This window comes from Tympanuchus pallidicinctus, unplaced genomic scaffold (assembly GCF_026119805.1).
Source record: "Tympanuchus pallidicinctus isolate F22 unplaced genomic scaffold, pur_lepc_1.0 scaffold19, whole genome shotgun sequence".
Lineage (NCBI taxonomy): Eukaryota > Metazoa > Chordata > Aves > Galliformes > Phasianidae > Tympanuchus > Tympanuchus pallidicinctus.
In genome coordinates, this window is record NW_026294710.1 from 16,496,988 (window position 1) to 16,523,376 (window position 26,389).

A 26,389-nucleotide genomic window follows, 5' to 3' on the forward strand; every position below is an offset into this window, starting at 1 on the left:
GAAAGTGGGGAAAGAGTAAGGGAGGAGCTGCACCTTTTGCTAGCCAATCAGAGAGCGGTTTTCCGAGATGCTGCCAATCAGACGCGGGCTTGTTGGGAAGTGGTGAGGCGCTGAGAGAGCCGAGCGATCGATTGGTGCGCGTATGGGGCAGGCTGAGCCAGTGAAGCGCCGAACTGGGAGGGGGAACGGAAACCGGCGGAACGAACGTGCGCGGCCGCGGTGCCCCCACCCGGCCCCTGGGCAGTGCTGCGCTGAGGGACCAAGATGGCGGCGCCCAGCGCCGAGGCGGCCGGGGGGGGTCGGGGTAGGCCGCCCGCCGTCACTCCGCAGCAAATCCGGGACCTCATTGATGGAGGCATCGCTTCTGAGGGCAGCGGGCCCGAAGGGTGAGGGAGGGGGGGCGGCGGCGGCGGCTGGGCTTGGGGAGAGCGGTGGGACCTGGGATGGGGCTGGGTGGTGCGGTACCGAGGGAGGGGGCTGGGGGTTGGAAGGAGAGCTGTGAAGGGACGCTGGGAGTCCTGGGGGGCAGTGGGAGGTGTTGGGTTTTGTGGGAAGGGGTAGTGGAGAGGCTGGGAAGCATAGAAGGGGCAGTAGAGGGGAGCAACTGGGAGTGCTGACAGGGTACTGGGGACGTTGGAGGGGTATTAGGAGGCGTTGTGTCCTCTTGTAGGGAAGGGTAATGGGTAAACGAGATGCTGAGATGGGCTGGGAGGGATGGGAAGCATGGGGAGGCACTGTGAGGTGTTGGGGTTTGTTATGGGAAGGGATTCTGGGGACACAGGACACTGGGGGGGGGCTGGGAGGCACTGGGAACCATAGGGTGGTGGTGGGGGGGGAGTTGGTAAGTGAGAACACTGGGGGTGATGATGGGAGGCTGGAGATGTTGAAGGGGTATTAAGAAGTATTGAGTCTTTTTGTGGGGAGAAATACTGGTGAAATGGAGTGCTGGGAGGGACTGGCAGTGATGGGGAGGAACTGGGAAGCACTAGGAGGCACTGGGCATGCTGAGGGTGTATTAGGAGATGTTGGGGTTAGTTATGGTAAGAGACTGTGGAAAAGCAGGGCTCTGGGAAGGACTGGGATGCATGCAGGGACACTAGGAGGGGGCAATTAGAAAGCACCGGGCCAAAGGATGTCTCTGAGGGGGTTCTGGGGATGCTGAGGGGTCACTGGGTTGGGAGTGGGTGGGGTTTGTTATGGGAAAGGTTGCTGGGGAAATGGGACATTGGGAGGGATTCGGAGAGACTGGGGGGTAATGAGAGGGGCAACTGAGAGAAACTGAGGATACTGAGAGAATAATGGGAGGTGTTGGGTATTGTTGCGGGGTTGGTTACTGGGAAAACAGACACTGGGAGGGACTGGGAAGCATAGAGAGGCTACTGGCAAGGAAATGGGGGAACTGGGAGGGGGCACCTGGGAAGCACTCGGTGGTGCTGAGGGGATACTGGGACTCACTAGGAGATACTGGAGGTGCTGAGGACATATTAGAACTTTTTGGGTCTTGTTGCGGGAAGGAGTTCTGAAGAAACAGGGCACTGAGACAGGCTGAGAGAGACTGGGAATTATGGGGGGACACTGGGAGGGGACAAATGGGAGACAATGGGGGTGCTGAGGGGGCACTGGGTCTTGTGGGAAGCACAGGAGACACTGGGAGGAGGTGAGTGGGAACTCTGGAATGTAGCAAGGCACTGGGAAGGTGCTGGGAGGCAGTCATGAGCAATGGGAGATGGTGGGAGAGCAGGAAGGGGAAGCAAATGATCTGCCAAGATCCTAAATGAGCTGAGTTGTCCAGGAACCAGCTCTCTGACCCCAAATGCATGCAGTCCCACCATGGGGGCTCTATGGGACACCAACAGACAGTGGTGTGTACTGGGGTTTCTGGATGAGCACTGGAAAGTGCTGGTGGGCACTGGGTTGTTGGGCAGCTTTGGGGGGTATCACTAAAAATCAGCACTTGTGTTTCCCCTCAAAGACACCGATTTCTAGATGAGGGATTACAGTAAGGATGAGCCTGAAGGACGAGATGGTCAGAAGTGCTCTATGCATTTTTGATGCATTGATGAAATCTTTCCAGGACAGCACAGAAGTTTCCCTTGCTGACTCGCTATTCCTTTCAGGAAGGACACGTCCGACTGGTCGGAATCAGCTAATGGATCTTTGCAAATTGATGCCCTCTCCTTGGAGTCAACAAGCAAAGAAGCTTATTTCAGCAGAGTAGAAACGTTCACTATATCCTTTCTGATGCTGAATTTCCAGCCATCCCTCCCCTTGCTTTGCTGTCAGCATCCTTGTAGTTTCCCCACAGGCTCCATCTTTTTTGAGGACTTTCTTCTTGAGACAAATCACCCTATGAGGAACGTCTCACAGGTCAGCCTGTAATTCATGGGGTTTTATCCTTAACACCAGCACCCTCTGAAGTGGGCAGGCAAACCCCACGAGCTGTCTCCCTTGGTCTGTGCCAAGTATGGCTGGACCAACGTGGAATGTGACATGCTGAAGTGCTCCAGCTGCCAAGCCTTCCTCTGCGTCAGCCTGCAGCTCACCTTTGACTTCAACAAATGTACGTATGGCAGAGCTTAATTAAAACCCCTGCTCTCCTTGTCAGGGTTTGCAGGCTGCTTGGTCTGCTGCTGTGAGCCTCTGCTGTTTTATCTTGATGCAGGGCACTGAGTCCACACGTGCAGGTGCTCATCTTCTGTCATTTAATACATAAATCCCTCTACTGACTTGCTTAAGCAACTTTGGGTTCCTAGCAGTAAAACTCCCCTTCCTGCTAACCTGTGCTGGCTACAGAATGTTGGCCAGTTCTGATACTTTGCTGCATAGGCACAAAGCAATAACAGCTCCAGAAATGCTTCCCTCTCAGCCCCATGGCTTCAGAACAGAAGTAGGGCTCAACTGTGCTTTATCACTGCTCAAACCCTTATTTTTCTTCACCTGGGTCTGCCCTCTGTGCATTTTTTGACCTGCTTCCACTGGGTGCCCTCTCTTCTTTCCATTTTTTCTCTCCCAGCTCTTGTTACCTGCAAGACAGTAGAGGGTGCAGCCCCAGTGTCTGACAAATGCAGTGCAGATCATGCGTAGCTGGGAGCTTCATATGCTTTTCCTTTGGGCTCCCTCTGAATACTGATGCCCTCTGTTTGTCCAAGCTATCTTTGTTAAACAAACCTTGGCCTAATTATTCCGTTAGTAATCATGCTGCTGGTTTGGGAAAACCTAAAGATCAGAGAGGGGAAAGAAAAGCAAACGTTTAAAATAAATAATAATAATTTGGTGTGAATAAGTTAAATGCAGCACCCATTCTTTTGGGGGAGGTGGGAGCTTGATTTCCAGCTACGATGTGGCTCCTACAGCCCAAGCAGAGGAGTCAGCTGAGTTAGCCAGGGAATGGCAGAAGCTCAGGCAAACAGAAAGTTAGGAAGAGCCAAGCAGTCCCTGTGCTGGTGGCTCGCTTGAGCTGTGTCTGCTGCATGCATACAGCGTGGCAGGCTCCTCTGGTCCGTGCTTGCTGCTCCCAGAAGCAAGAGGGGGGTTTGGCTGCACTGCAGTGGTTGGGCTTGGTGTTGTGCAGATGATCCAAACTCACTGGAGCAGCTGTTCCCTTTGGCATGTGATTTCCTGCAGGGAGGCTGGAGGGGCAGGATGCTGCCAGTTCTTTTTGGAAGGGAGCTAAGAGCTTCAGGCCCTGCACGTTACAGCCTCGGGAACTGGAGGATCTCAGCTGCCAAGAGCACAGGCTTCTGCCTTCCTCTCTCCCTTGCTTTGCTTTTCCCAGCCCTTCCCTGAGGAGGTGGCTCTGCAGAGGTGTAGAACTGAGTTTTGCCTTGCAGATAAGGAGCGCTGTGCGGAGCTGAAGAAGTCCTTGTGCACTGCTCATGAGAAGTTCTGCTTCTGGCCAGACAGCCCCTGCCCAGGTTGGTCCTATAGAGCTCACATAGTGCACAGCTCTGGGTTTATCCCTTTGCTTTCACCCTTTCTGTTGTTGTTGTTCTCCCTCCTTGCTGTGCCTGTGCATTCTCTCCAATGCATAGTGCCACTGCAGGCATTGCCATAGCAGTCTTCTTTTACCCATCACAAGGATGTTGAAACAGAGATATAGGAAAGGCTCTCAGCTGGTAACTGAGCCCCAGATCTTGAATTCTGGGCCAGGCTGAACCCAGTGCTGCCTCTCTACCTTCCTGTGCCTTCTGGGCAGCTAAAATGCTATTTGGGATACAACTGAGAGGAGATAGGGGAGGATAAATGACATGGGACACTCAAAGGGTGAAAGACTTCATCTTCACGATGATCTTTGGGGTCTTTTCCAACCTAAGTGGTTCCATGATTCAAAGCTGTGCTGCACTGGAAAGGATGATTGCAAAGGAACAAGAGACCCTCAGCTTTTCCTTTAAAACATAGGAGACTATTATTGGAAGACCCTTGCTGGTCGTTTCCTCTCTTTCTGTGGGATAACAAGGAGGGGGGAAAGCAGGTGCCACAGCCCAGGTTTTCTTTCACCAGATCGCTTTGCTCTTTTGCTGGTGGATGAACCCAGAGCACTTCTCCAGGACTTTCTGGAGCGCTTCCAGAACCTGTGCCAGCTGGAGCTGCAGCTGCCCTCCCTCAGAGCGGAGGACATGAGGAACATGGTGAGTTTTTTGGAGGGGGACTGGGGACATTCAAGTCACTGGTGACAAAGCCAGACGTCCCTGTGCGTGCAATATGTTAATGTCATCTCCTTGGCTTTCTGCATGGATGTTTCCTGTGTTTCCAGGCTTTCACCTGGCCTTTCTGGAAGCATCTTAAAAGGAGTTTGGAAGGGTTTCTGCTGTGTAAGCTCTCACCCAGAGCTGGCACATCTGACTTGTGCCATCACAGTGCTGCCAGTGGGAATAGGGCTGAAGCGTTGGGCTCCTGCTCTGCGCCTTTGTTAGCATGCGGGCTGCCCAGCAACAGTGATCTGCGGTCCTGCAGGCTCCTGGCACAGAACTCCCATTTGTTACCTTCAGGGGCTCTGAGGTACAGCAGCAGCCTGTGAGTCACTTCTCTAATGAATAAATGCAATCCTACATGAATCTGGAAATGAGAGCTTGCATTTTCAGGGAGAAAGAGGGGAAAGGCAGGAGCTAAGGTTGTAGCTGCAGCCAGGAACAAGTGTGGGATTGCCTCCTTGCAGTGCCCTGGCCAGGCCTTGCTCTGCTGCAGCCAGGTCTGGCTCTCTGGGCACGCTCCCTGGGAAACAGATGGTTCTCAGCAGTGAGAAGTTGCAGAGAAACCAGGAAACTCTCCATCCATTCAGCAGAAAGCACAGAGATGTTCTGTGGTCACCACTGCTGAGCGGTGGAAGCCAAAGGAATGAAGGGCTGAACGCGTTGGCTCGTGCATTTCGCCTTTGGGGTGGGTGGAAATGGGGTCTCTCCATTTATGTAGCATGGTCTGTGGGTAGAAATGGTGTGTTTTGTCAGACAAACTTGCCTGATGTGGGGAGAAAGACTTATCTGAAGGCATGAGAAGCATTTATTTTTCGCTCACTCGCTTTTCTAACCTGAAACCCTCTAACACTCTTCCATCTCTATGGGTTTTCCCATGCTCATTTTCCTGCTGCCAGCATTAGAAGTCTCGAGGGCAGCACTGCAGTAAGAAAGGAGTAAAGTGGCACCAAGCAGGAGGCAGAAGTCAGCCCCAAACTCCAAAACGATCAAAGGAATTTGAATGCTGCCTCTGACCTTCATCTCTGCTTGCTTTTTCTGTCCCCCACAGTCCCTTACAGAGGAGAAGATCAGCCTGCTCCTCCAGCTGATCAAGGAGGAACTCGAGCACAGGACCGAGGGAGAGAAACCACCGGTGAAGTTTGCTTCAGAAACCCTGCAGGTGCACATTGCTGCCTGTGTCCTGGCTCTGTGCGGCTGGACCTGCAGGTCAGCACATGGGGGATGCCTGGAGTGATCCCAAGGGTCTGCTCTTTTTGCCCGTGATGCATCTTAGGGGCTGGAGGAATGTGAAGGTGTCTCTCGTGATGTGTTTGCTGTCCCCTATTTCACAGTTTTTATTATCTTCAGCTGTTAAAATGGATGGGCTTATAGAAACCCCAGCTCCTACCTCATCTAAAGGAGATGTCTTTCCCTGAGACGTCAGGATCTGAAATGAGATCTCTGAGCTGTCAGTCACCCCATTCAGTTCAGTGGTGATTTGGATGTTGAAGCCCCTGAGGTGTCAGACCCGGGGATGCTCTCATGGCTTGTCAGGCCTGCAGGAAAAGAGGGAAGTTTCATGACCCGAAGGTTTGTGCTTCCCAAAGTGTGTGATGTGAGCAGAACAGCTGCATTATTTGAGCCTGAGGCGTTCTGCTCTTACAGGAGGAGGGCTGAAGATAGGACAGTGATGTCTTGGGGCACTTTCAGCTGATAGCTGAGCGTGCTGCTGATCTGTGGCAAACCACACGAAATGAAAAGAAGCTGTTTTTAAATCAGGGCTGTAGGTGGGTTTTAATGTACTTCAGCACATCAGAAAACAAAGAAAAAAAAAAAAAAAGTGACAAATACCTGCATCTGCTCTGAAAGCTGTGATTCCAGGGAGGAGTCCAACCTCATGCCAACCTTTTCCCATTCTTTGGCTCTGTCCCCATAGCGCTGTGTCCGGCTCTGTGCTCTCAGTCATCACCTGCTCTCGCTGCATGAGGAAGGTGGGACTGTGGGGGTTCCACCAGCTGGAATCTGCGGGGCTGGAGCTGGATTCCTGGAGCCCAAGCACTGCTTTGACAGCATCTGGAGAGCGTGGCCCTCCCTTGCCCACATCTCCACGCAGGATGCTCACACGGAGCCAAGACACGATCTCACCAGGCTCTGAGCAGGTATGGCATGGTCCTGGTGTGATTACTAGAGCATGCAGACTGCTGTAGTTTGGGATGTCTAAAGGGACTCACCTCAGTGTCTCCAGCCATGGGGGTCATGTCTGTGGTGGTGCAGTTGCTGGCAGGAAAGCCGAGAGAGCTTTGATCCCTTGTGGAAGCTGGGTGGCATCTCCCTGTCCCCTTCAGGATGGTGGCCAGAAGAATCACAGAATCCCACCCTGACTGGGGCTGGAGATACCTTGGTCCATTTGGTTTCCACCCTGCCCAGCAGGTCCACCAAAGCTGTACCCAGCCCCATGTCCACATGGGTTTGGAGACTCCTAAGAAGATCCCACAGCCTCTGAGTCCCTATGTCAGGGATTTGGCACCCACCTGGTGTTCACATGGCTCCAATTTATGCCCAGTGCCTCTGAAACTGCTCTGGGCACCAACTGAAGAAGCCTGGCTCCATCTTCTTGGAGTCCTTTCTTTGAGTGTATGGAGAGATACACCTGAGCCTCCTGTTCTCCAGGCTAAACACTCCCAGCTCCCTCAGCCCTTCCTCGTAGGAGAGATGCTCCAAACTCTCCATCATTTTTAACACTTCTCCAGCATGCCCAGGTCTCCCTTGTACTGGGAGCACAGCACTGCTCCCAATCCTTAAGCTGTGACCTCACCAGTGCAGTGCAGAGGGGTAGGATCCCCTCCCTCATCCACCTGGCCAATACTTTAGCCAGTGCAGCCCATAGCACTTTGTGTCAAAGGCAACGTTGCCAACTCATGTTCATCTTGGTGTCTACCAGGACCATAGGTCCTTTCTGTCAGGCTTCGCAGCATGTCTTGGGTTTGGAGCTTCATTAATTCCTTGTTCCTGTTCAGGAGAAGAGCCCCTCCCCATCAATCTCTCGCCCAAGGGCTTCAGATCCCCCCAGCAGCCCCATGGAACGAGGGGGTGAGCTGGAGGCTGCCAGCCCCACGCAGAGGAACCGCCCCATTACCCGCAGCATGGGACAAGGGGACAACGTGGAGGTGCCATCCAGTCCCCTCCGTAGAACCAAGAGACCACGGCTCTGCTCTTCCAGCAGCTCAGTGAGTGCCATGGGGATGGACAGTAAGAGTCTGGCTGGATTGGGGGGCAGATCTGGCTCTCTGATCCATGGGGTGGTGTTGTCCTCATAACATGGATCTGGGCTGGGGTTTGAGCATGGAGAGGGTTTTGTTGTGTTATTGGAGTCTGTTTTAAAGCATGCTGTCATTGGAGGTGCCTGAGGCTAGCCTGGGTGGGGCTCTGGGCAGTGTGTTCTAGTGGTTGGCAACCCTGTCTGTGGCAGTGGAGTTGGAAGTAGATGATCTTTAAGGTCCCTTCCAACCCAAGCTATGCTATGATTTCTTTAACTGTCACTTTCCCCTACTGCTCAGGACACTTCTCCAAGGAGTTTCTTTGACCCCAGCTCACAGCATCGTGACTGGTGTCCCTGGGTCAACGCAGTGGAGGGAGGAGAAGCGCCAGAGGATCCTGAGAAGGAGCCTGCAAAGGGAGAGCCAGGCTGGCAAGTGGTCCTGAGCACACTCCTTGCCAGCAGAAAGTGTGACCGAGTGCCTGAGACAGAGCCTGTGGTGAGCCTACAGTCCTGAACCCAAGCATTCAATCACTGCTTGCTCCAGCCTTTCCCAAACCTGAATGCCTATGGGGTACATGAGACCCAGCAGAGAGTGGATAGGATGAAATGTGTGTCTGCAGAGCCTCTGCTTCCCCTCAGGCTGTGCTGACAGCCTCTCAGCCAGGTCTCATCTGAGCACAGATCTGTCCAAAGGCTGCTATAAATAATAGTGTTTCAGAGTAGCTCAGTGCTGCCCGAGATCCAGTTTCATTTTGCATCCCAGCTGGGATGTGACCACTGGGTCCTGCCCTCCACAGCCCTGGGCTGCTGGAGTGGTGGCTTTGCTGAGCCAGGGGAGCAAAACTGAAGCTACAGCCCACTCTGAATGGGTTGCAGGCATCCTCTCTAGGGCCCTGTTATCTGCTCTGAGTGCTCCTGCCTTCTTCCCTCCACTCTGCTTGGGGCTGAGCTGCAGGGAGTGCTGGAGCAGTCCTCCTTCATCAGTTCTCTCAGGCATTTTGTATGAGTTGTGACCCCATAAGGGCTGATCTCTTAGCATTTTCATACACGTGAGTAAACCAGAACAGGGAAAAGCTGAAGCTAACTGGTTTGTTGATATCCAAAAAGAATATTTCCAGATGGCTTTTTCTGAGGGCAGCGGTTTCTCCTTGCATGCTTTGGTGGTGGGTACCTGGAGCTGGAGGGGAGTCCTTAGATCAGCTGTCTGTGGGTCTCTTTGCATTGCTTTGACCTCTGTCGCTTTGCTCCCCTCTCCCGCAGAGCCTCTCGGTGAAATCCTGCAAAGTGTTCCGCATTTTCCGCCAGTGGGAGAGCATCAATCCCTCCTGAACGGGCTGCTGCCTCCAGGAACTGCAGCCTTGCAGGCAGAGTGGGGCATCGTGTCGATCCAGCATGGTTCTGCTTCACAGCTGTGTGCTGCAAAGGCCGTGGGCCAACCCAGTGCCAAACACAGCCCCCAGCGCCTGCTAGGACCCCCCCCCCATCCCCAGTTGCTTTCCTGGAGGCCCTTTCTCTTCACAAATTGCTGCTGGAGGCTTTGGACCCTCCCCCTTTTCTCTCCCCCCAGGTTTTCAACAGCCCTGTTTGGAGCTGGGGGATGCGCGGGGTGAGACGTGGTCACCTGGTGAGGGTGACATCTGTCTGGCTGTGACCCTCCACCAGCAGCATAGGAAAAAAGTGATGCCAGGTGGGAATAAACATTTCACTTTTATTTCTTACAGTTGTTACAGCCCTTTCTCCTGGGGCAGGGCAGGCAGCTGCCCAAAGTGGATTCTATTGAAGCATCAGGGTGTGTTTCCAACCTGTCGAAAGCAGATAGCATCCCTGGTCCTCTGCTCTGGGCTGATAAGTCAGCCAAGGGAGGCTGCGACACAGCCAAAAACCCTGCAAAACCCTGCTTGGGGCTTTGGTGCTGATCTCCCCACTGAAAAGGGGAGAAGAAGCCAAGGAAAGAAACCTCAATCTGTCATCTCCATCCTTTAAGGGTGATAAGGAAGAGGCTTCGGGGAGGGCTCAGGCCCCACAGCCACCCCTCCCCCCCAACAGCTCTGTTGCTGTGGGTGTGCTGCTGTCAAAGTGTGGGTGAACGCATAGGGAAATGTCACTGCTGTTTTGCAGAGCAAAGGCTCTCTCTTATCCCCTCTTGGGGGCAGGGGGTGCCTCTGAGTTGCTTGGGTTTTTGGGGTTATTTTCTGGCTGTGAAGGCAGCGGCTGCCTTCAGCCATAATCGTGCATCAATTGGAAGAAATAAAGAAAAAATGTTCTTTTTTTTTTTTACCCTCTGTGCTCCCATCTGCCCATGGAACATTAAAAGGAAAGGGAGAATCTCGTCACCCCACATCTCAGCTCACATGGAAACTCCTACCCACCATTCCACCCCAAATTCTGCCCTGTGTGGCTCACTCAGGATGTGGGCTCTGGGATGGAGATGCCCTCTGGGGGCAAGGATCAGGGAAAACAGACTCAAACCCCAAACTTTGGGGTGAGGTTCCTTCTTTGCAGCAATGTGTTGAGGTTCCTCATTTGCATTTACTCAAGAGGAGGTAGAGTTGGGGTAAATTTGGGATGATGTCAGTGTCAGGAATGCAGGATGTCCACCCTGGGGTGTGGAGGTACATTCAACATCCCTTAACATCACTGTCACATGCCCTGCTGTCACCTCCATCCCATCCGCCCCATCCGGTTAGGTGAACTGAGGCAAACTGAGGCACGGGGTGATGCTTCAGCTCTGTCACACCGGAAACCCCGGCGTGACAACGGTGACGCTTTGACTCATTGTGGGGTTCTTTCGTTGAGGCGTTTCGCTGTGATTTTGGGTCCCTCCTTCAACGTCCCCACCGGGGCCTCGAACCCGCGACCCCACGACGAGCCCAACCTCACACGCGCGCAGGCGCAAACGCGTATAAGCGCACACACTGCAACTCCCATCACCCCCCGCGGCAGGGCGGAGCTTGCCGAACGCCGCCTCTCTCAACCAATAGCAGCGCGGCGGCGGGGGCTGTGACGTCACCTCGCAGTGACATCAGAGGGCCAGAGTGAGGCTCCGGCAGAGCGGAGCGGAACGGCGCTGGGGGAGCGCGCGGCGGCCGCGCCGTCACCACAGGAGAGGGCGGAGTGGGGGGGGGGGGGTGGAAGAGAGAAAAAGAAAGAGAGAGACAGAGAGGAAGAGGAGGCGACAACAACGACGACAGTCGATGACCGAGGGGGGGGTCCCAGCGGCTCCCCCACCAGCTCCATTCACTCCTCAGCTGTGACGGTATAGAGGCGACGGAGCTGACAGCCAGCCCGGAGCACCGGGGGCGGCCGAGACCACCATGTCCTCCCCCAGCCCGGGCAAGAGGCGGATGGACACCGACGTGGTCAAGCTGTATCCTTCCCTTTAACTTCTTTTTTTTAATTATTTTTTAATTATTATTATTATTATTATTATTTTTACTCCCGTGATGTGGGTTTGGGGCCTAGCACCGGGTTGGGGGGAGGAGGGGAAAGAAACCCTTGTGTTGTCCCCCCCCCTCAGCCGTGGCAGCGTCCCTTTGTGAGGCCTCAGGCTGAGGCCTGCCCTTAAAGCAGGGTTAGGCTTCCCTTCCCCACCTCTTCCGTCCCCTCATTATAGAGCCAGAGCTCACCCCCCCTCCTCCCCCCGCTTCCCCCCTATAGAGAGAAGGCCTCACCCCCTCTCAACCCCCCCTGCTTCGAGCTTTGCCATTATTTTAGCAGGGGGGTTTTCCCACCTTCAGGATCTGTCATTATTTCCCCCCTCCCCACTCCTGGACCCCTCCCATATTTCTATAGGGACACATTTCCACCTTAACACCCCCCCCAAAACCTTCCAACAGAAAACACCCCTCAAACCCATCCTTATTCACCCCACACCTCCCTCAGAACCTTCAGCTGAAAGGCTTTCGTTTGATTTATTTCTGTATATTTGGGGGGGATCCCCTTAAACACCTCTGTTTGGGTATGTGGGGGTGGAGGCACCTCTTGGTGCTGTTTATGTAACATCCCACATTGGGTTAAGGCTTTATTCCCCCCCCCCCCCCTTCCTCCTTTCGTGATAGAACTGTTTATATTTCTCCTCCAACCGTTCCATGTTTATATTGCCCCCCCCCCCCAAACCCTTTCTTTTTATTTTCCTCCTTTATTAAGAAGGTGAATCCTTTCCTCTCTCTCCCCGTGTTGACAAATATGGTTGGGAGTTTGCCTATGGGATCCCTTTCTTCATAGTTCATCCCTCAAAGCGTAGGGGTTGGGGGGGGGGAGAGAGGGGGCACAAAAACCAGCACTGGCCCCAGCTGTTTTCCAGCCCCTCTGGGGCTGCTCCCTCTGTACCACGGAGGTCTGATTGAGTTTCCAGCGAGATAAACAAACTTGCTTGGATTTTATATTATTTTTAGTGGTTTTTTTAGAAGGGGGGGAGGGGATGGGAGGAGCTCTGCTCCCGTTTGTGGCTTATCGAAGGGAAACTTCTGTTGACGTTCCGCGCGTGCTTCGCTCTCCCCAAAGCCTCTCTCGCTGTGTTTTCGCCTTGTTTTGAAAGCAGATAGGAAATGACTCGCGATCATGGTTGAATCGCAGCTATTTTTATCCGGGGGGGGGAGGTTGTGCTGGGGGGGAGTTTAAAGTTACACACATGTCATTCTCTGCCCGATGCAAATTGCCATCGGTGCTTAATCGCTGTGGAAGGAGGGGGCTGGGGGGCGATTCCAGCTGTTTGATGGTGGGGGAAGTGTCTTCCTTCGAGGCCCAACCTGAGCCCGATGCTGCTCTCCTTTCAGCTCCCCCTGTTCCTTTCTTTTAATTATTCCTGTTTTGTTCCCATCGTAGCCGTTTTAAGAGACAAAGAAGAGGTTCTTCCAAAGTGCTTTTCTATGCTGTGTATCCCTAAAGTCGGCGGGGGAGATAGAAAGCCCCCAGATCTCCACACTTCCCTCACCCCCCACAAAACGCTTTCTGCTTTCTGCTCTCCTTCTTCCCCCCCTTTCGACAAAAGAACCCAAAAGGGTTCTTCCAACAAGCAGAGATCTCTTCTTGTGGGGTTGGAAGGGACAACAAACTTAGGAAGTTGGATGTGTCAGATGACTGCTCACCGCTCCTCCCTCCCTCCCCATGGCCCTTTTTTGTTTGTCTGTCTGACTCGCCCTGCCTGGCAGGGTGAGATCAGCTCGCTGGGCCCCAGATCCCTTCCCTTCGTTTATGCTGGGGTGGAAGCAGAGAGTCGTGTGGGATCCTGGAGCTCTTCGGATGGTTTTGGTGGTGACCAAATGAGAGAGGACTCCTCTGAAGGAATGCACTCCTCCCTGAGGCTCCAGGGTGTTGTTGTCATGGTGGTTCCCCCCTCCCATCCCCCCCCCTCCCTTTTTGCTATCATTTTAATTACAGCTTCCCTTCTCAACCTCTTATTTTTAATAGAACGATGGCATAGATTTAGGATTTACAGCCTTTACATTTAGGATGGCTGTGTTACAGCACAGCCCTGCTGCTTTCCCCCCCACACACACACTCTGACAGGTTCAGGAGCCGAGTGGGTTCCTTTTATGCCTCCCATTCTCAATCCCAACACGTCCGTGTCCTTTTGTGGCTGCCTCTTTGTGAGCAGGGAACGGGGAGAGGTTGCTCCGTGGGGTGGAGGGGGGGTTGGAGTGAGGGGGGAGGTGGGTTGGAGCAGAGCTGTGTGTGCGTTAATGTGCCCGTGTTTAATAACCGCCTGGCTGATGATGATGATGCTGATGTGCTGAAACTCTGAGTCACTCATTGTTTCTCTCCTGGTCTTGCAAACATCGAGGATGTGGCATCTGTGCCGCGTTCTCCCATTGGAGGGGGAGGCTGCAGACCCCGCTGTTGCCTCTCAGACTTTTTGGGGATGACGCAGAGCGGGGGGCACATTTTCCCCCCCCTCGTCCTCCCCACCCCCATGCGCTGTGGCTTTGTCACCCTCATGCTGTATCCTTCTTGTTGAAGCTCTGCATCCCTCCAGATACCCCTTAGGATTTTGAGGCCCTGCTGTGCCCCCCGTTTTAGGGTGAGCCGTTGCGTTCAGATCCCTTTTCACAGGCAGGAGGCCTCGGGCAGAGCTCACAACTCCACTCATTGGCTGCTCTGTTACTACCCGGAAACCAGGGCCGGGGCGGAGCGAGCCGACAGCTGATGGGGAGCGGTGACCCTACAGCTTTACCTGGAGCAGGGAGCACAGCTGGGGGTCCCTGAGCCCACCATGGGGCAACTGGGGGCTGCTGTCCCCATTCTGAGCCGTGGTTTATTGTTCCTTGAGGTGGGCTCGCTGCAGCTTCCCCTCGGATGGGAGTTTATTCGCAGCCATTTATTTTCCTCCTTTGCTCGATAGGATTTGAGCTCTGTTTTTAAGCATTTGGAGGTGATGTTAGCAAAGGGGGGGGGGTTGCTGCTGCCCTGTTGTGTGCGTGGAAGGAATTCTAAACGGTGCCCAACTTTGCTCAGATCTCCCCATCCCTGTGCTGCTTGTGGGGCCGAGCGCCGTCACGCTGTTGAGGAGGGTGATACACGGACTCTGCTCGAGGGGGAATGGAAGCACAAAGCTCCTCATTTACCTGCCCAGCCTTTTGTAATCTCAAAACCTCAGTGTTTGCCCCTCACTGGGATCGACCAGAGGCGAAGGGTAGGAGGCAGTTTACATTGGGCTGAATTCTTTTTGCTGCTCATTATGGGCTTACGCCGCACTTATCGCCCGACTTGAACCCCTTCCAGGTTGTGTTGAGCAATAGGGCCGTCACGTGTCGTTGTTCTCTTGGCCTTTCCCCAAGGGAAGAGCATGTGCACTGGAATGTCTTGTTTTGGTAGGGTTCAGCGCTTGGTTTTCTGTTGTTTTTTTTCCTTTTTTTTTTTTTTTTTTTCTTCCCCTTTAAGGAGAGTTCTGGAAACTTTTACAAATGGGAATGTCAATGGCAACGCTGCTTTGCTTTCCTTTTTTTTTTTTTTTTTCCTTTTTTTGCTGTACTTCTGGGGTTTTGCTTTAATGAGATCTCTGGGGATGGGGGTAATGGTGGTGGTGCTTCAGAATGCACCAAGATCACAGGAGTCACGGATGGACATCAGAGATGATGCCATGATTCTGTTTCAGAACCCAAAACCCCACTGAAATGCAGGTACAGGTTATGCCTTACAAACAAAGCGTGCTGCTGTTAGCAGAGCAGGCACTGTGCCTTCCATTACTGGAGCTCTACATCAATGTATTGATAAGAGGAGAGGCGAAAATCTTTGTTCCCAAATGCCAACTTTTAGGGGATCGGTGCTTTTTGAGCCCTATTTAAAACCAGAAAGCACCAGGAAGTCGTTGTATCTCTTTGCACCTCTTTGTGTCTCTTTGGGTAATTTTAACTATTTCTGGGGTGATTTTGGTGCTCTGGATTGCAGAGCAGCCCTCATCGTGCTTGTAGTACCCAGTTCTTAAACGTCAGATGACTAAATGCTGATTAAACAAATCTTGGAGGCTGTTTCTTTGTAGTAACAGTTTAAAATCCTGCATCAACTCTTTTTTTGTAGCAAAGCTAATGCCTTGTGTTGCAAAATGGTGCCTCAGGAGGCACGCTTGATATTTCCCTGTCTGTTCTATGGGGGGACACTGTGCTCTGGGCAGACTTGGATCTGTAGCAGGTGATTGTTTTTAAGTAGCATCACGACTTCTCTTAGATCCCTGCAAGATTTGGAAGCTCTGAGTGCCCTCCTGCTCGCTCAGCACCAGCAGCAACTTGTAGCACGGCTGTGCATGATGCAACAGCCCTGTTCAAATCTCAGTGCCTTGGATGAAACAGAAGGTGCCCCCCAATGAGAATCAGTGTGATTTCATTTCCCAGCCCCAATATCACACCTGATCTCTGTGTAAGTAGAAGATGTGCTTTCCGGACTCTTTGTAACCTCTTGTTTTTAGGAGAACATGGATCAGTTTCTGCTTCACCTTGCTGTCCTGCCCTGTGTCTACCTGTTCTGTGCTCACCTAGAAGCCTGCAGGGTTGCACTGCCTCGACAGCTCTTGCAGCTCACCCTTCAGTGCTCCAGGTTTGCTGTGGCAATGGGAATCCTTCTCCCCTGCTTTGTGGGGTGGATCATAGGGTCTGTATAATTATGCCCACGGAGGCTCTGGTAGGGGCAGGAGCTCTGTAATGACAGCTTATGCCTGCAGCAGACCCATAACCAACACCCCAAACACACACGGTTCTCCTCGCCTTTGTGGATCCCTCTGTCCCAAATGCTCCTGCAAAAGCAGAACCAGAGTGCTTAAAATAAGAGCCCCGACAAACTTTTCTCCTTAATTGTGTTGTAAATTTTCAAAGCAGCAGGAATTGGGCAATGGCAAGCTTACTAGGGAGGGGAGGGTACATCTGAAACCAGCCCAGAGTGCAGTGATTGCTGGTTGTGTGTTCTCAGCACCTGTTGGTACTCGGTGCCCTTCTTAAACCGTGATTTAATCGGAGTCACAACCAGGATAAACACATAACAGGTTGTTGTTAAGGTAGGACAGTGCCCGTGGTTAAAGGGCCAGGCTGCTCTATGGGGTGGTTCCCAGCCCCATAGCTGTCCATTCTCCTGTCTGCTTGAATCAGAGGTGATGTGACACGATGGGAGATGCGTCTGGGTTTTCTTCTTGGCTGTCCCAGAGTCCTGGACCTTATTTTGCCAAAGTTTGCTGAACGCCGTGTTCTAATACTGATAGATGTGGGTGTGCATATAGGAGCTCAGCCTTCATTGTGTGTCTTATTGTGTGCGCTCAGCTCTTCTCCTTTCACTCCCTCCATTTCCCTGTGGGTTTTGTCCATGTATTTCTGGAATAACGAACGCACAGCGCTGCTCTTTTGTTTCTCCTCACCCAAACAAAGCTCTCATGACCGCAGCATCACACGACTTTGCCCCCTCTGCTTTCTTGTAGGTCAGCCAACCTGCATGCCCGGCGCTGTGGGCACGCTGCCCTCCACCAGAAAATGCTGGATCTCATTCTTCCCCCCAGTGCTGGATCTCCTGCTGCATCCCATGCAAGCAAATCCCTTTTACTGCTGCCACAACCATGATGACCCTCTCACCGCTGCTTTTTCTTTTTCTTACCAGTCATTCCTGTCTCTTTCTCTGTCTTCTTGGGATGCTTAAAATCACTCCTTGATGCTGATGTGGTTTGAGGACTGTTTGGCTGTTCTGGAGAAGTGCACGCAGCCACTTATTTGTCACTGAGGAGATCTGTGCTGAGGTTCTGCCAGGTTCTTTCCCCTCCTGTTCCTGCTCAGTCCTTTTGGCCACCGATAGGGGAAACGTGATCTCGTCATCTCCAGTCCCTGTCATCTTCCAGTCCCTCCCATAACGATCTGGCTGAGATGGAGGGTGGATTTACAGGCCTTGGAAAAAGGTGATTTCATTGCCTCTTGGGTCTTCGCTAACGATTCTCTGCAAATTGGGGCTGATCCTGGATTCAGGGCTGAGTTTCTTTTGTTGTTCTCGTTACCGTTGCGGCTTCCAAGAGCTGTCCTGTGGCCTTAAATCATTGCACTGCATCTCCAGAGCAAATTGATTCAGCCTTCAAAGCGAAGCCCAAACACCCATAGCTCATGTTCTTGGCGTCGCCTGTTTCAGATCAGGTAGAGGCTACATCTGTATTGTTCTCAAACTGAAGTATTGTTGGTATCCTGTTGTCTTTAATGCCTTTTAAAGGGCAAATGGCAGAACATGTCTGTACATCCTGCACACAGACCATGCAGGAAAGCACAGAAGCTGGTGTAGACTTCCAGATATTGGTGAGTCAGTGTGAGGAAGGGGTTTTTACTGCAGCATTTTTGATCGGTCTCTTAGTGTCAGATGCTCCTTTTCCAGAAATGACTGTGTTTCATTGTTCCCTTCTTTCCTTAAAGGCCAGAAGAAAAGTGTGAAACGTTTTCCTTGAGACTGTACAAACAGAAAACCTGGGTGGAATATTCTGCAACATCTTGTGCCATTTGGCTGCAGCTGGCTGCAAATTTTTTTTGGTGATGCTCCCTTAAAAAAAAACGAATGTTGTAATGTTTTTGTTAGGCAAAGTCTGCATTTGTGACAGTTGGAGCTCCTTAAGGGGGCTCAACCCTGGAGGCATTTGTCATCCGTCCAATGGAAGGTGGAGGTTAAAAGCTGACAGTTGATTGTTAGATAAATCTTGCATTATTTCCAAATTCCAGTGGGCTTTTCACCTGGCCTTGAGCAGTGATGGGGGAGGCTGTGGGGGGGGGGGGGGAGAACCAGCACGTGAATTATGGATGTGCAAATCATTGCTGCTTTCCTGGCTGCCAGGGAACTGCTCAGGTAACAGCTGTGGACCTGTTCTAATGATGATGTTGTGATAGGATATATTGGAGTGGAGCTGGAGAGGAGGTGGTGAGAACCATAATGAATGCATGGAACTGAGAGGGTGAACGGTGTCCGTTCTCCCCCATGCAAGGTTTGGCATTGAAAGGTGACCTTAAGTTTGGGTGCACTCAATAGAGGCTTCTGCACCTGAGAAGTCAGATTTGGGCTAAAACCCATTGGGGTTGAGGATAGGATTAGGTACTTCACAGTTAACAAGGATAGGTGTTGGTCTGATGGTTGGGTAAGATGGTCTTAGTGGTCTTTTCCAATCTTAATGATGCTGTTACTCTTTTTAGGACATAATTTAGTGGGCATGGGTTGGTGGTTGGACTGAAAGATCCTAGAAGTCTTTTCTAACCTCGATGGCTCCAAGTCACTGGAAGAAGGAGGAAGCAATCTTGATGGGAGACTCTTGGAGTGTGGGCAGAAACTTCATGGGAGGTGTGGTTTTCTCACCTGCCTGATGTTCTTTATATATATAAGAAGTAAAAAAAAAAAAAAAAGAAGTGTACTGGTAAAGCAGTTACCCATGTCCTCGACTGACCTCTAGCATGGTAAACTAATGCATACAATGTTGAAACAATTGATAAATTATTAACTTTGGTGCTGCAGTGTCTCTTGGCTGTTGGCGTTATGTTGATTCGTCTCGAGGGTGGCAGGGCTGGTTGTGCTCTGGAGCTGTGAAGTGAAGCATTGGGGCTGAGGACAACGTCCAGTGAGACACCCACTTTTCTCTGTGTGTGTGTGCCTGATAAGAGCATAAACCAGGGCTGATGGGAGCTCAAATGTTGCTCTTTGAGGTGCCCCTGGGTGGATGTGGTGCTGAGGGATGTGGTTTGGTGGGTGCCTACTGCATGAGTTGATGGACTGGATGATGTCAGTGATCTTTCCAACTGAAATCACAGAATGGCGTGGATTGGAGAGGACCTTAAAATATCATCTAGTTCCAACCCCCTGCTATGGGCAGGATTGCCAACCACCAGATCAGGCTGCCCAGGATCCCATCCAGCCTGGCCTTGGATGCCTCCAGGAGCGTAATGCATTCATGACTCAATGATTCTGTTTAGGATTATGGCTTAGTGGGCATGGTGGTGATGGACTGATGGCTGGACCTGATGACCTTAGAGGTCTTTCCAACCTTCATGGTTCTTTACCTTCTGTAAAGAGTTCAACCTTCTGGATCTGAATGCTATTAGAAAATTGCTACTGAGGTGTAGTTTATTTTTCAGTGGCTGGTGTGGATGTGATCTAAGAGTTCAGACTCATCTTAGTTTTAGGGACAAACAAAGCTGCTCCTTTGAGTCGTGCTCATTCAGCTGAATGACCTGGCTCCAAGCCATTTTGTTTTGGAAAGAATCAGGTTTGGCTTTCAGTTTGTGGAGAGTTTGTTGGGTTTGGGCTTGTTTTTTGTTTTTTTTTTTTAAACTCAGGGTTAACCTTGGGAGATCTGCACTGAGAGCAAGCTGATGCTTTTAAACAGTGGTGGAATGGAACCATGGAATTGATGTGGAGTTTGTGATAGGAGTTATGGTAGATGCCATGCAAAGCATACCCTCGTGTCCTGGCTGATCCCAAACTGTTTTATTTTGAGGGATGTTTGTTTTTTAGAGGGAGAGGAATCTCCTGGCTGATGCTTTCAGTCAAAACTTCTTTGTTAATGGAAGACTTCAAAGCAGGTGGAAGTCAAAGCCCTTTTAGAGTGTGCTGGCTGCTTGAAGCCAAATGAAAACTGTTTTTCTCCCATCTAGTGCCATTAATTCGAACTTGCTGACCTGCCCTCCCCAATCTTTAAAGCCAACCCAGCTGAATGCGAATGCCAAGGGTTGGTATCATGTAGCACAAGCTTTAAACCTCACAATAACCAGGCTGCTTTCCTGCTGAGCTCATGTTCCGTGTGACAGAGGGGTCCTGTGTGCGGGGAGATGTGGCAGCGCGGCGCTTCTCAAAGCATCTCCACCACTGGGGACGGGGGAAGAAGATGTGAGCAGAGTTTGGGAATGGCTTTGCAATCCTCTAATTTGTAAGATTGTAAACTGGAAGAAAGAAAGAGCCCTTTCAGGAGCCAAAGTCTTCTCTTGGTAATGTTCAATCTGACAGGTGTGACTCAGCACGGTGATGCTGGCTGCTCCTCGGCGCTGCCCAGCGCGCCTCCTCCTTTTTCCCTTTAAGACCTGCCAGGAGGGGAGCAGTGGGAATAAGGAAGCAGAACGATCAGCACTTTGCCCAGCAGCCTGCCATCGTGGGTAACTCGATCCTCCCAGCAAGCAGAGGAATCCGTGTGTGGTTATTGGGGTAAGCTCAGATCCCAAAAGGAGAACACGGCAACGGTGACTCGCGGTGCAGGAGCTGAGATGTCCGAAATCAGATCCTTGTAACGCAGCACCAGAGCCTGTGTTCCTTGAAAGGGAAGGTATGCACCGAGGTGGCAGCTCACCCTCCTCTGTCCCATGGAGACCGTGCAGGGAAGTGTCCTGCTAAGAGCTTCTGCTTGCTTTTTTAGGATTGTGGGCGCTAATGAGCTCGTGTGCCTCGTGTTGGATTAAAACGGATTCTGGCTTGCTTGTAGCTGGTGATAAAGTTATGTTAGGTCGTATTTTATTTTTTTATTTCATTGTTTCTGCTGTGTGTTCTTTTGTTTGATCTGAGCAGAAGGTAAGGGTAAGTTTATACACACATTGTTTGGGCCAAGAAGGGAGAGTTCACCAGCAAATAGCCACTCTCTGTCAACTTACCCAAAGACAGATGCAATCATAGAATCATAGAATGGCCTGGGTTGAAAAGGACCACAGTGATCATCTCATTTCAACCCCACTGCTATGTGCAGGGTCATCAACCACCAGACCAGGCTGCTCAGAGCCACATCCAGCCAGGTTTTGAATGCCTGCAGGGCTGGGGCATCCACAGCCTCCTTGGGCAACCTCCTTGGGCAGTCACAGTGCCAGTGAGCAGAACAAGGGAAATCCCACAGCTCTAGTTGTGCAGACCTGAAGGAATGTACCCCCATGGCTTCAGGAAGTCACTGAACACTGGGGCACGTAAACCCCATTTTAATTAGCAATTCAGTTTCCCCAGGGTCATGAGATTTGCATCTTGCCAAATGGGGAAAAAATATACGTGTGTATTATGTGCAGGCTGCCAGAAAGGTTGTGGATGCCCCCCCCCATCCCTGGAGGTGTTCAGGGCCAGGTTGGATGGGACCCTGGGCAGCCTGGGCTGGTGTTGAGTGTGGAGGTTGGTGGCCCTGCATGCAGCAGGGGGGTTGGAGCTTCATGATCCTCGAGGTCCCTTCCAACCCAGGCCATTCTGTGATGATTCTGTTGTAAACTTGAGATGATTTGCAGTAAGGTGCTCAGAACGCTGAGCCCTTTGCACCACTAGAAAGACACAGTTTTGCTGGTGAAGGCATGCCATAAACGTGTATATGCTCTGAAAGAATGAAGAAAATTTGCTAATGCACTGCAGTGTTGAGTCCTGTAAGGCTTAATGACCAACTGGACAATTAAATCATCTCCCCTTCCTCTGTTGCTGGGCTCACTTTTACAAATTTAGAGTATGACTTGGGAGAGGAGCATTGGAACTGTGGTGTGTGTTGAAGCTAGAGGATCAGATTGTCGTGCTGGGATTTGGAACAATCCAGTGCAAACATGGGAGCTCCCTCCATGTTCCCTGCAGGCACACGTCCATTTGTGCAGGTCCTCAGCTTTGCTCACCTTTAGGAGGTGATTTTTGTTGTAAAAAGAATCTTTCATGGCTTCACCATGATGCATGGGGGGGAAAAGACTGCAGGCTTAGCAAAGATCTGTGTGTTACGCCTGCTTAGTCATACCCAGAAACGTGTTCTGTGGGGTTAATTGTGCAGAGAGCAGTTTCAGACTTGTGCAAAGGTGCCTTGGGAGAGCCCAGGCACTTCTTGCACCTCTGTTTGAATGCTGTGTGTATGGTCTTGGTGCTTCCTATGCTTTTTTCTACCTGTTGCTTTCAGCCGTGGAGCTGGCTGTGCGAGTGGGGATCAATAAGGAGCTGCTTTAGGTCTGCCCTGATGTCTTTTTCCTGTTACAGCCAAAAGTTTTAACTCCTCTACTTAAAGAGTATTGCATTTGATGTCATTTCCTTTTTTGGACTTCATTTTGCCTGTTTGCAAGAGCTTCCTGTGCAGTCTGGCTGGGGTGTAACTGGATTCTGTAGGCTGCATTAAGGCTTTTTTGCGGTTTTATTGCTGTTTTTTTTTCTTTCAGAGCCTCTGAATGCATCCAGGTTAGTGAGCCCTTAAATAGTCCTTCCTGCCTTTTAGTGGCTTTCAAAGCCACAGTTTCTTTGCTCCTATCTGAAGCCTAATGTTAGTTAGGCCAGCTTACTCTCAGCAGCTTTCTGCAGGCTTGGATGGTACAAGAAGCATTGTGAGATGTGAAAGCTTCATAATCCCTCATGGCTTTTATTTCCAATAACTGGGAATCTGCTGCTGCACACCAGGAGAGCCCATTGCCAGCTTTTACACTCCTTCCCAAAGGGTTTCCGGCAGGAGACGTCCCCTAATTCTCCAGCAAAACGCAAAATGGATCAAGCAGATCAGAAGCTGAAGCTGCAGGGCTCAATCCATGCCACTGCATTCAGGTTGGAATCGATAACTGCTTCTCACCATTCCCTTCTGAAGTCACCCAGGAGCTACAGAGGCTCTGCAACACGCACGTCCTTCTCACCAGACCTGAATGGAGCTGACCAGGCTGTCACATGAGTCACAGAAACCCACATCAGCCGTTTTTAGGTCATTGCCAGACGGGGCTAAATTTAGCAGATGAGCCACAAGTGTGAGGCTTTGCATCCAGCTCCTGCCTTACAGTTTCTGGGATTTTTTTGGGGCTGTGCCTTACGACTCCTTGTACGTCTCTTGAAGGTGAAGGATGAGATTCTCCACCCCTTTTCTGTTCTGAATCCCGCAGAGCACCGCCGAGACTTGCTTGCAGAGTTGCTCAGTGACAACGTATGAAGCAGAGGAAGGGAAGAGGACAGTAATAGGATCTGGAGCTTTTCACCTCACGGATTACTGCCTTGAATCCTGTCTGGGTTGCCAGTGACGCTTCCCTGGGAGGAGAAACCTGATGGTTTTATCATCCACCTGCATCCACGACCACATTGCAGTGCTCCTGGAGGTGTGTGCCAGTTTGGAGGGGAGCAGCTCACGCCTGGGGCGCCTCAAGCAGAAAGCATTCCTACGGCTGTTCTTTCAAGCCCCACATCTCTGCTAAAATAGTCAAGAGAGGAGTAAAGGAGGGGGGAAGAATAATACTTGTGCTGACAGCACAGTGGCAAGTTTCAGTCCTGCTGAGAGCGATGTGCTGGTTCTGCAATCCCAAGCTGTTCTGTATTTTAACTTCATTGGTTGTTTCTGGGTTCTGTTTGTTTGCAGCAGCACGTTGGGTCGTTAGGGTTGAGGTTTTTTTGTGTGTGTGGATGAGGAATATTGTCATCAAAACAGGTTTCAGGTGTGTCAGGTTTTCTTAATTCTGATTTATGAAAGGAGGCAGCGATAAATGTGTGGCTTTGAAAGTGTCGCTGGGTCTGCTGGAGGTCACCTGTAATTCAGAGCAACTGGTAGAGGTCAGTGCTGGGCTTTTTGTTCTGTGGCATTGCCAGCTTTGGGGTTTTTTTCAGCTCTTCATTGAAGGAGGAGACACTTCAAACTCGGTGACAAAATCCCACTTTTCAGGCAGCTGCGCCGCTAACGACTGAACTGTGTTAATTAGTTTTTAGTGCAGTGGTGTTCCTTTGTCCCTCCTATAATGATGACCCAAACAGATGATGTCAAGGAATCTTCTGTTCCAGCTGAATTTAACTAATTATAAGAAAGCTTTGCCTTTGCTCTCCGAAGCTCAGGAATGGTCTAAGAGCTCAGAATTGCAGTGGGCCAACGATAGTGTTTGTATTGATAGAATGGCTTGTATTATGATGATGCTTGCAAAACTCGATTACAGAGTTCATTTTGAAAGGAACTGCTTTTATCAGCCACGTGACAAACTTCAGGTATTGCTGCTCCTGCAGGGAATGGCTCGAGGCAAGTGTTTGTCCCCTGGCAATCGGGAATCCACAGACATAAATTGGGATGGTTCATTTGTATAACCCCCCCAGGCTCTGTCTCTGGTTAACTGATGTGCCTCTCGTTAGGGAACTGGGAGAGAAGGAGATAATTAAGCCTGGGCAGATGGACTAGGACAGGCTCTTGGCTCGGAAACAAGGGGGCTGGATGATGTGCTCCTGACCTGGGGAACCAGGACAGGGTGAGTTTGTGTTTGCCCATCCCAAAATGGACTTTGTGCTTTAGGATGAGAGACACGGGGACTACTTACCCCCAAGTGCTCTTAGATTATCAGAGTGGAGAGCACCTCCCAAATGCCTCTGGAGAGAGCTCACGCTTTCCCCCAGGCTCAGGGAGGTTGTTTCAGAGGAAACTGCCTGCTCAAAGCACTGAGGACTGCGTGTTCCTGTGCTTTTAGCAACGCCCGCTGCTGTTCTACTGGTTGCACTTCTGTTTATTAAAAACAACAGCAACGCCTTTTTCCCTTTCTGAGATTGTGGTGGTGCCAAAGCAGCTTTACTGTAGCCCTGTGAGATGCTGAGATGGGAATTCTACTTGCTGAGGAACAGCCTGGACCCTGTGCTTTTGCTCCTGAAGCTGCCAAGCCCAAGACCCACTCTGTAAGGCATAAAAAAAGGTATTTCACATAACTCAGTGCAGCGTGGAGGCTGTCCCAGCACCAGGGCACCCCCTGTTCCGGGCACCCATGAGGTTTTTATTGGTAGCTGATGAGCTGCTGCATTCACAGCCCTGAACAAAGGCCTAAATGCTTTGTTGGATTCTTCCTTGGCAGCCTCTCTGCTGTCCCCGAAAGCTTGCCTTGCTGCTGCGCAAGGAAGCTGGTGTGGGGATCATTGTTAAGCTCCAAGTGTGGCTTTTTCATGTCTTCCTCTTGAACACAATGCATCTTGAGACCTTAAACGCCAGCAATATCCTGTACAGTTAATCCTTTGGGAAAGGCCAAAAAACCCTTCAAAGAGCTCTGGATTTTTACAAACGCTTGTTAAGAGGTGAAGATTTGAGTTCCTACCATCGGTTTTTGTACCAAGAATTGGATGCAAGAAGGATTGCTGCAGGGCTGGCTGGAGCACCAAGCTGGTTTCCCAAATTTTCAAGGATGATAAACAAGTGTGTACTCTTTGCAGGTGGTTTGGCCACTGTCCAATGAAGCTGTGCAATGGTTGTGCTTAGTGACTCGATGGTTGGGAAATGGCATGACTGGAGCCCATGCTTAACCTTGGAACATATCTCTATTGGTGTTTGTTAGGAGCTGACCTGACTTAGCCTCAGCTTGGAGACCAGGTGAAGAATCATGGAATCGTTAAAGTGGGGAAAGACCTAAGATAACTGAGTCTAATGCCATCCCACTCCCACCATGCCCACAGACTGCGTCCATCTGTGCCTTCACCTCCAGGGATGACAGCTCCACCACCTCCCAGGGCAGCCTGTTCCATTGCCTCACCACTCTTTCAGAGAAGCAGTTTTTCCTCATATCCAACCTGAAAGCTGAGAGGGATGCATCTTTATGAACAAAGCCCTAAACACAAGTGACTACGTAGACTGAAGAAAGTAAAAGTAGGGCAAAACCACTGTGCATCTTGTCTGTACACACTGGGACCTTGGATCTAACTATGAATCTATAGAGGAAGCACTGCAGTGCTCCGTTGTATGCTAAGAAAACAAGAAAAATGGTTTAATAGAGGTGACAGTGATGTATTGGGTTGCTGTAGGTATTTGTGTACTAAACTGAAGCTCCTACACCTTTCCTTTAAGCACAGCTGAACTCATTTCCTGATACGTTGCATTTTACTTTGTTTTCACCTTTTTTAATTATAGATGACCTGGGAAGAAAGAAAACAGCATCTGCAAGCTTTGGTTGCTTTATGTAGTCAAGGACCGAGTGGTGTTTGTTCCTAAATCCCTTTCTCCTGCTTTGGTCTGAGACCAAAAAGCATTTGCTCTGTGTTGGAAACTGCAGTTGTCTTAACTCTACCAGCTCAGGTGTGGGTGCACAAAACTTCCTGCTCTATCCCTCAGGTCATTTGTTTGGCATCAAAA

General features: G+C 51.0%; 2 protein-coding genes across 2 annotated transcripts in view; both read left to right on the forward strand.

The window, feature by feature from the left end:
- The first annotated feature begins 225 nt into the window (after nt 1-225).
- ZC3HC1 (zinc finger C3HC-type containing 1) lies at nt 226-9,647 on the forward strand. The gene is made up of 10 exons (XM_052681072.1): nt 226-386; nt 2,118-2,229; nt 2,410-2,560; nt 3,831-3,914; nt 4,501-4,628; nt 5,740-5,897; nt 6,607-6,829; nt 7,688-7,897; nt 8,228-8,425; nt 9,190-9,647. Exons 1-10 carry the CDS (start codon nt 265-267, stop codon nt 9,256-9,258), a joined length of 1,455 nt encoding a protein of 484 aa, XP_052537032.1. The 5' UTR covers nt 226-264; the 3' UTR covers nt 9,259-9,647.
- A 1,343-nt stretch (nt 9,648-10,990) lies between these two features.
- UBE2H (ubiquitin conjugating enzyme E2 H) overlaps nt 10,991-26,389 on the forward strand; it is a 41,860-nt gene continuing 26,461 nt past the window's right edge. The window contains exon 1 of the mRNA XM_052680801.1: nt 10,991-11,296. Within this exon, the coding sequence (XP_052536761.1) occupies nt 11,244-11,296 (53 nt within the window). The 5' untranslated portion in view covers nt 10,991-11,243. The remainder of the gene's footprint in view (nt 11,297-26,389) is intronic.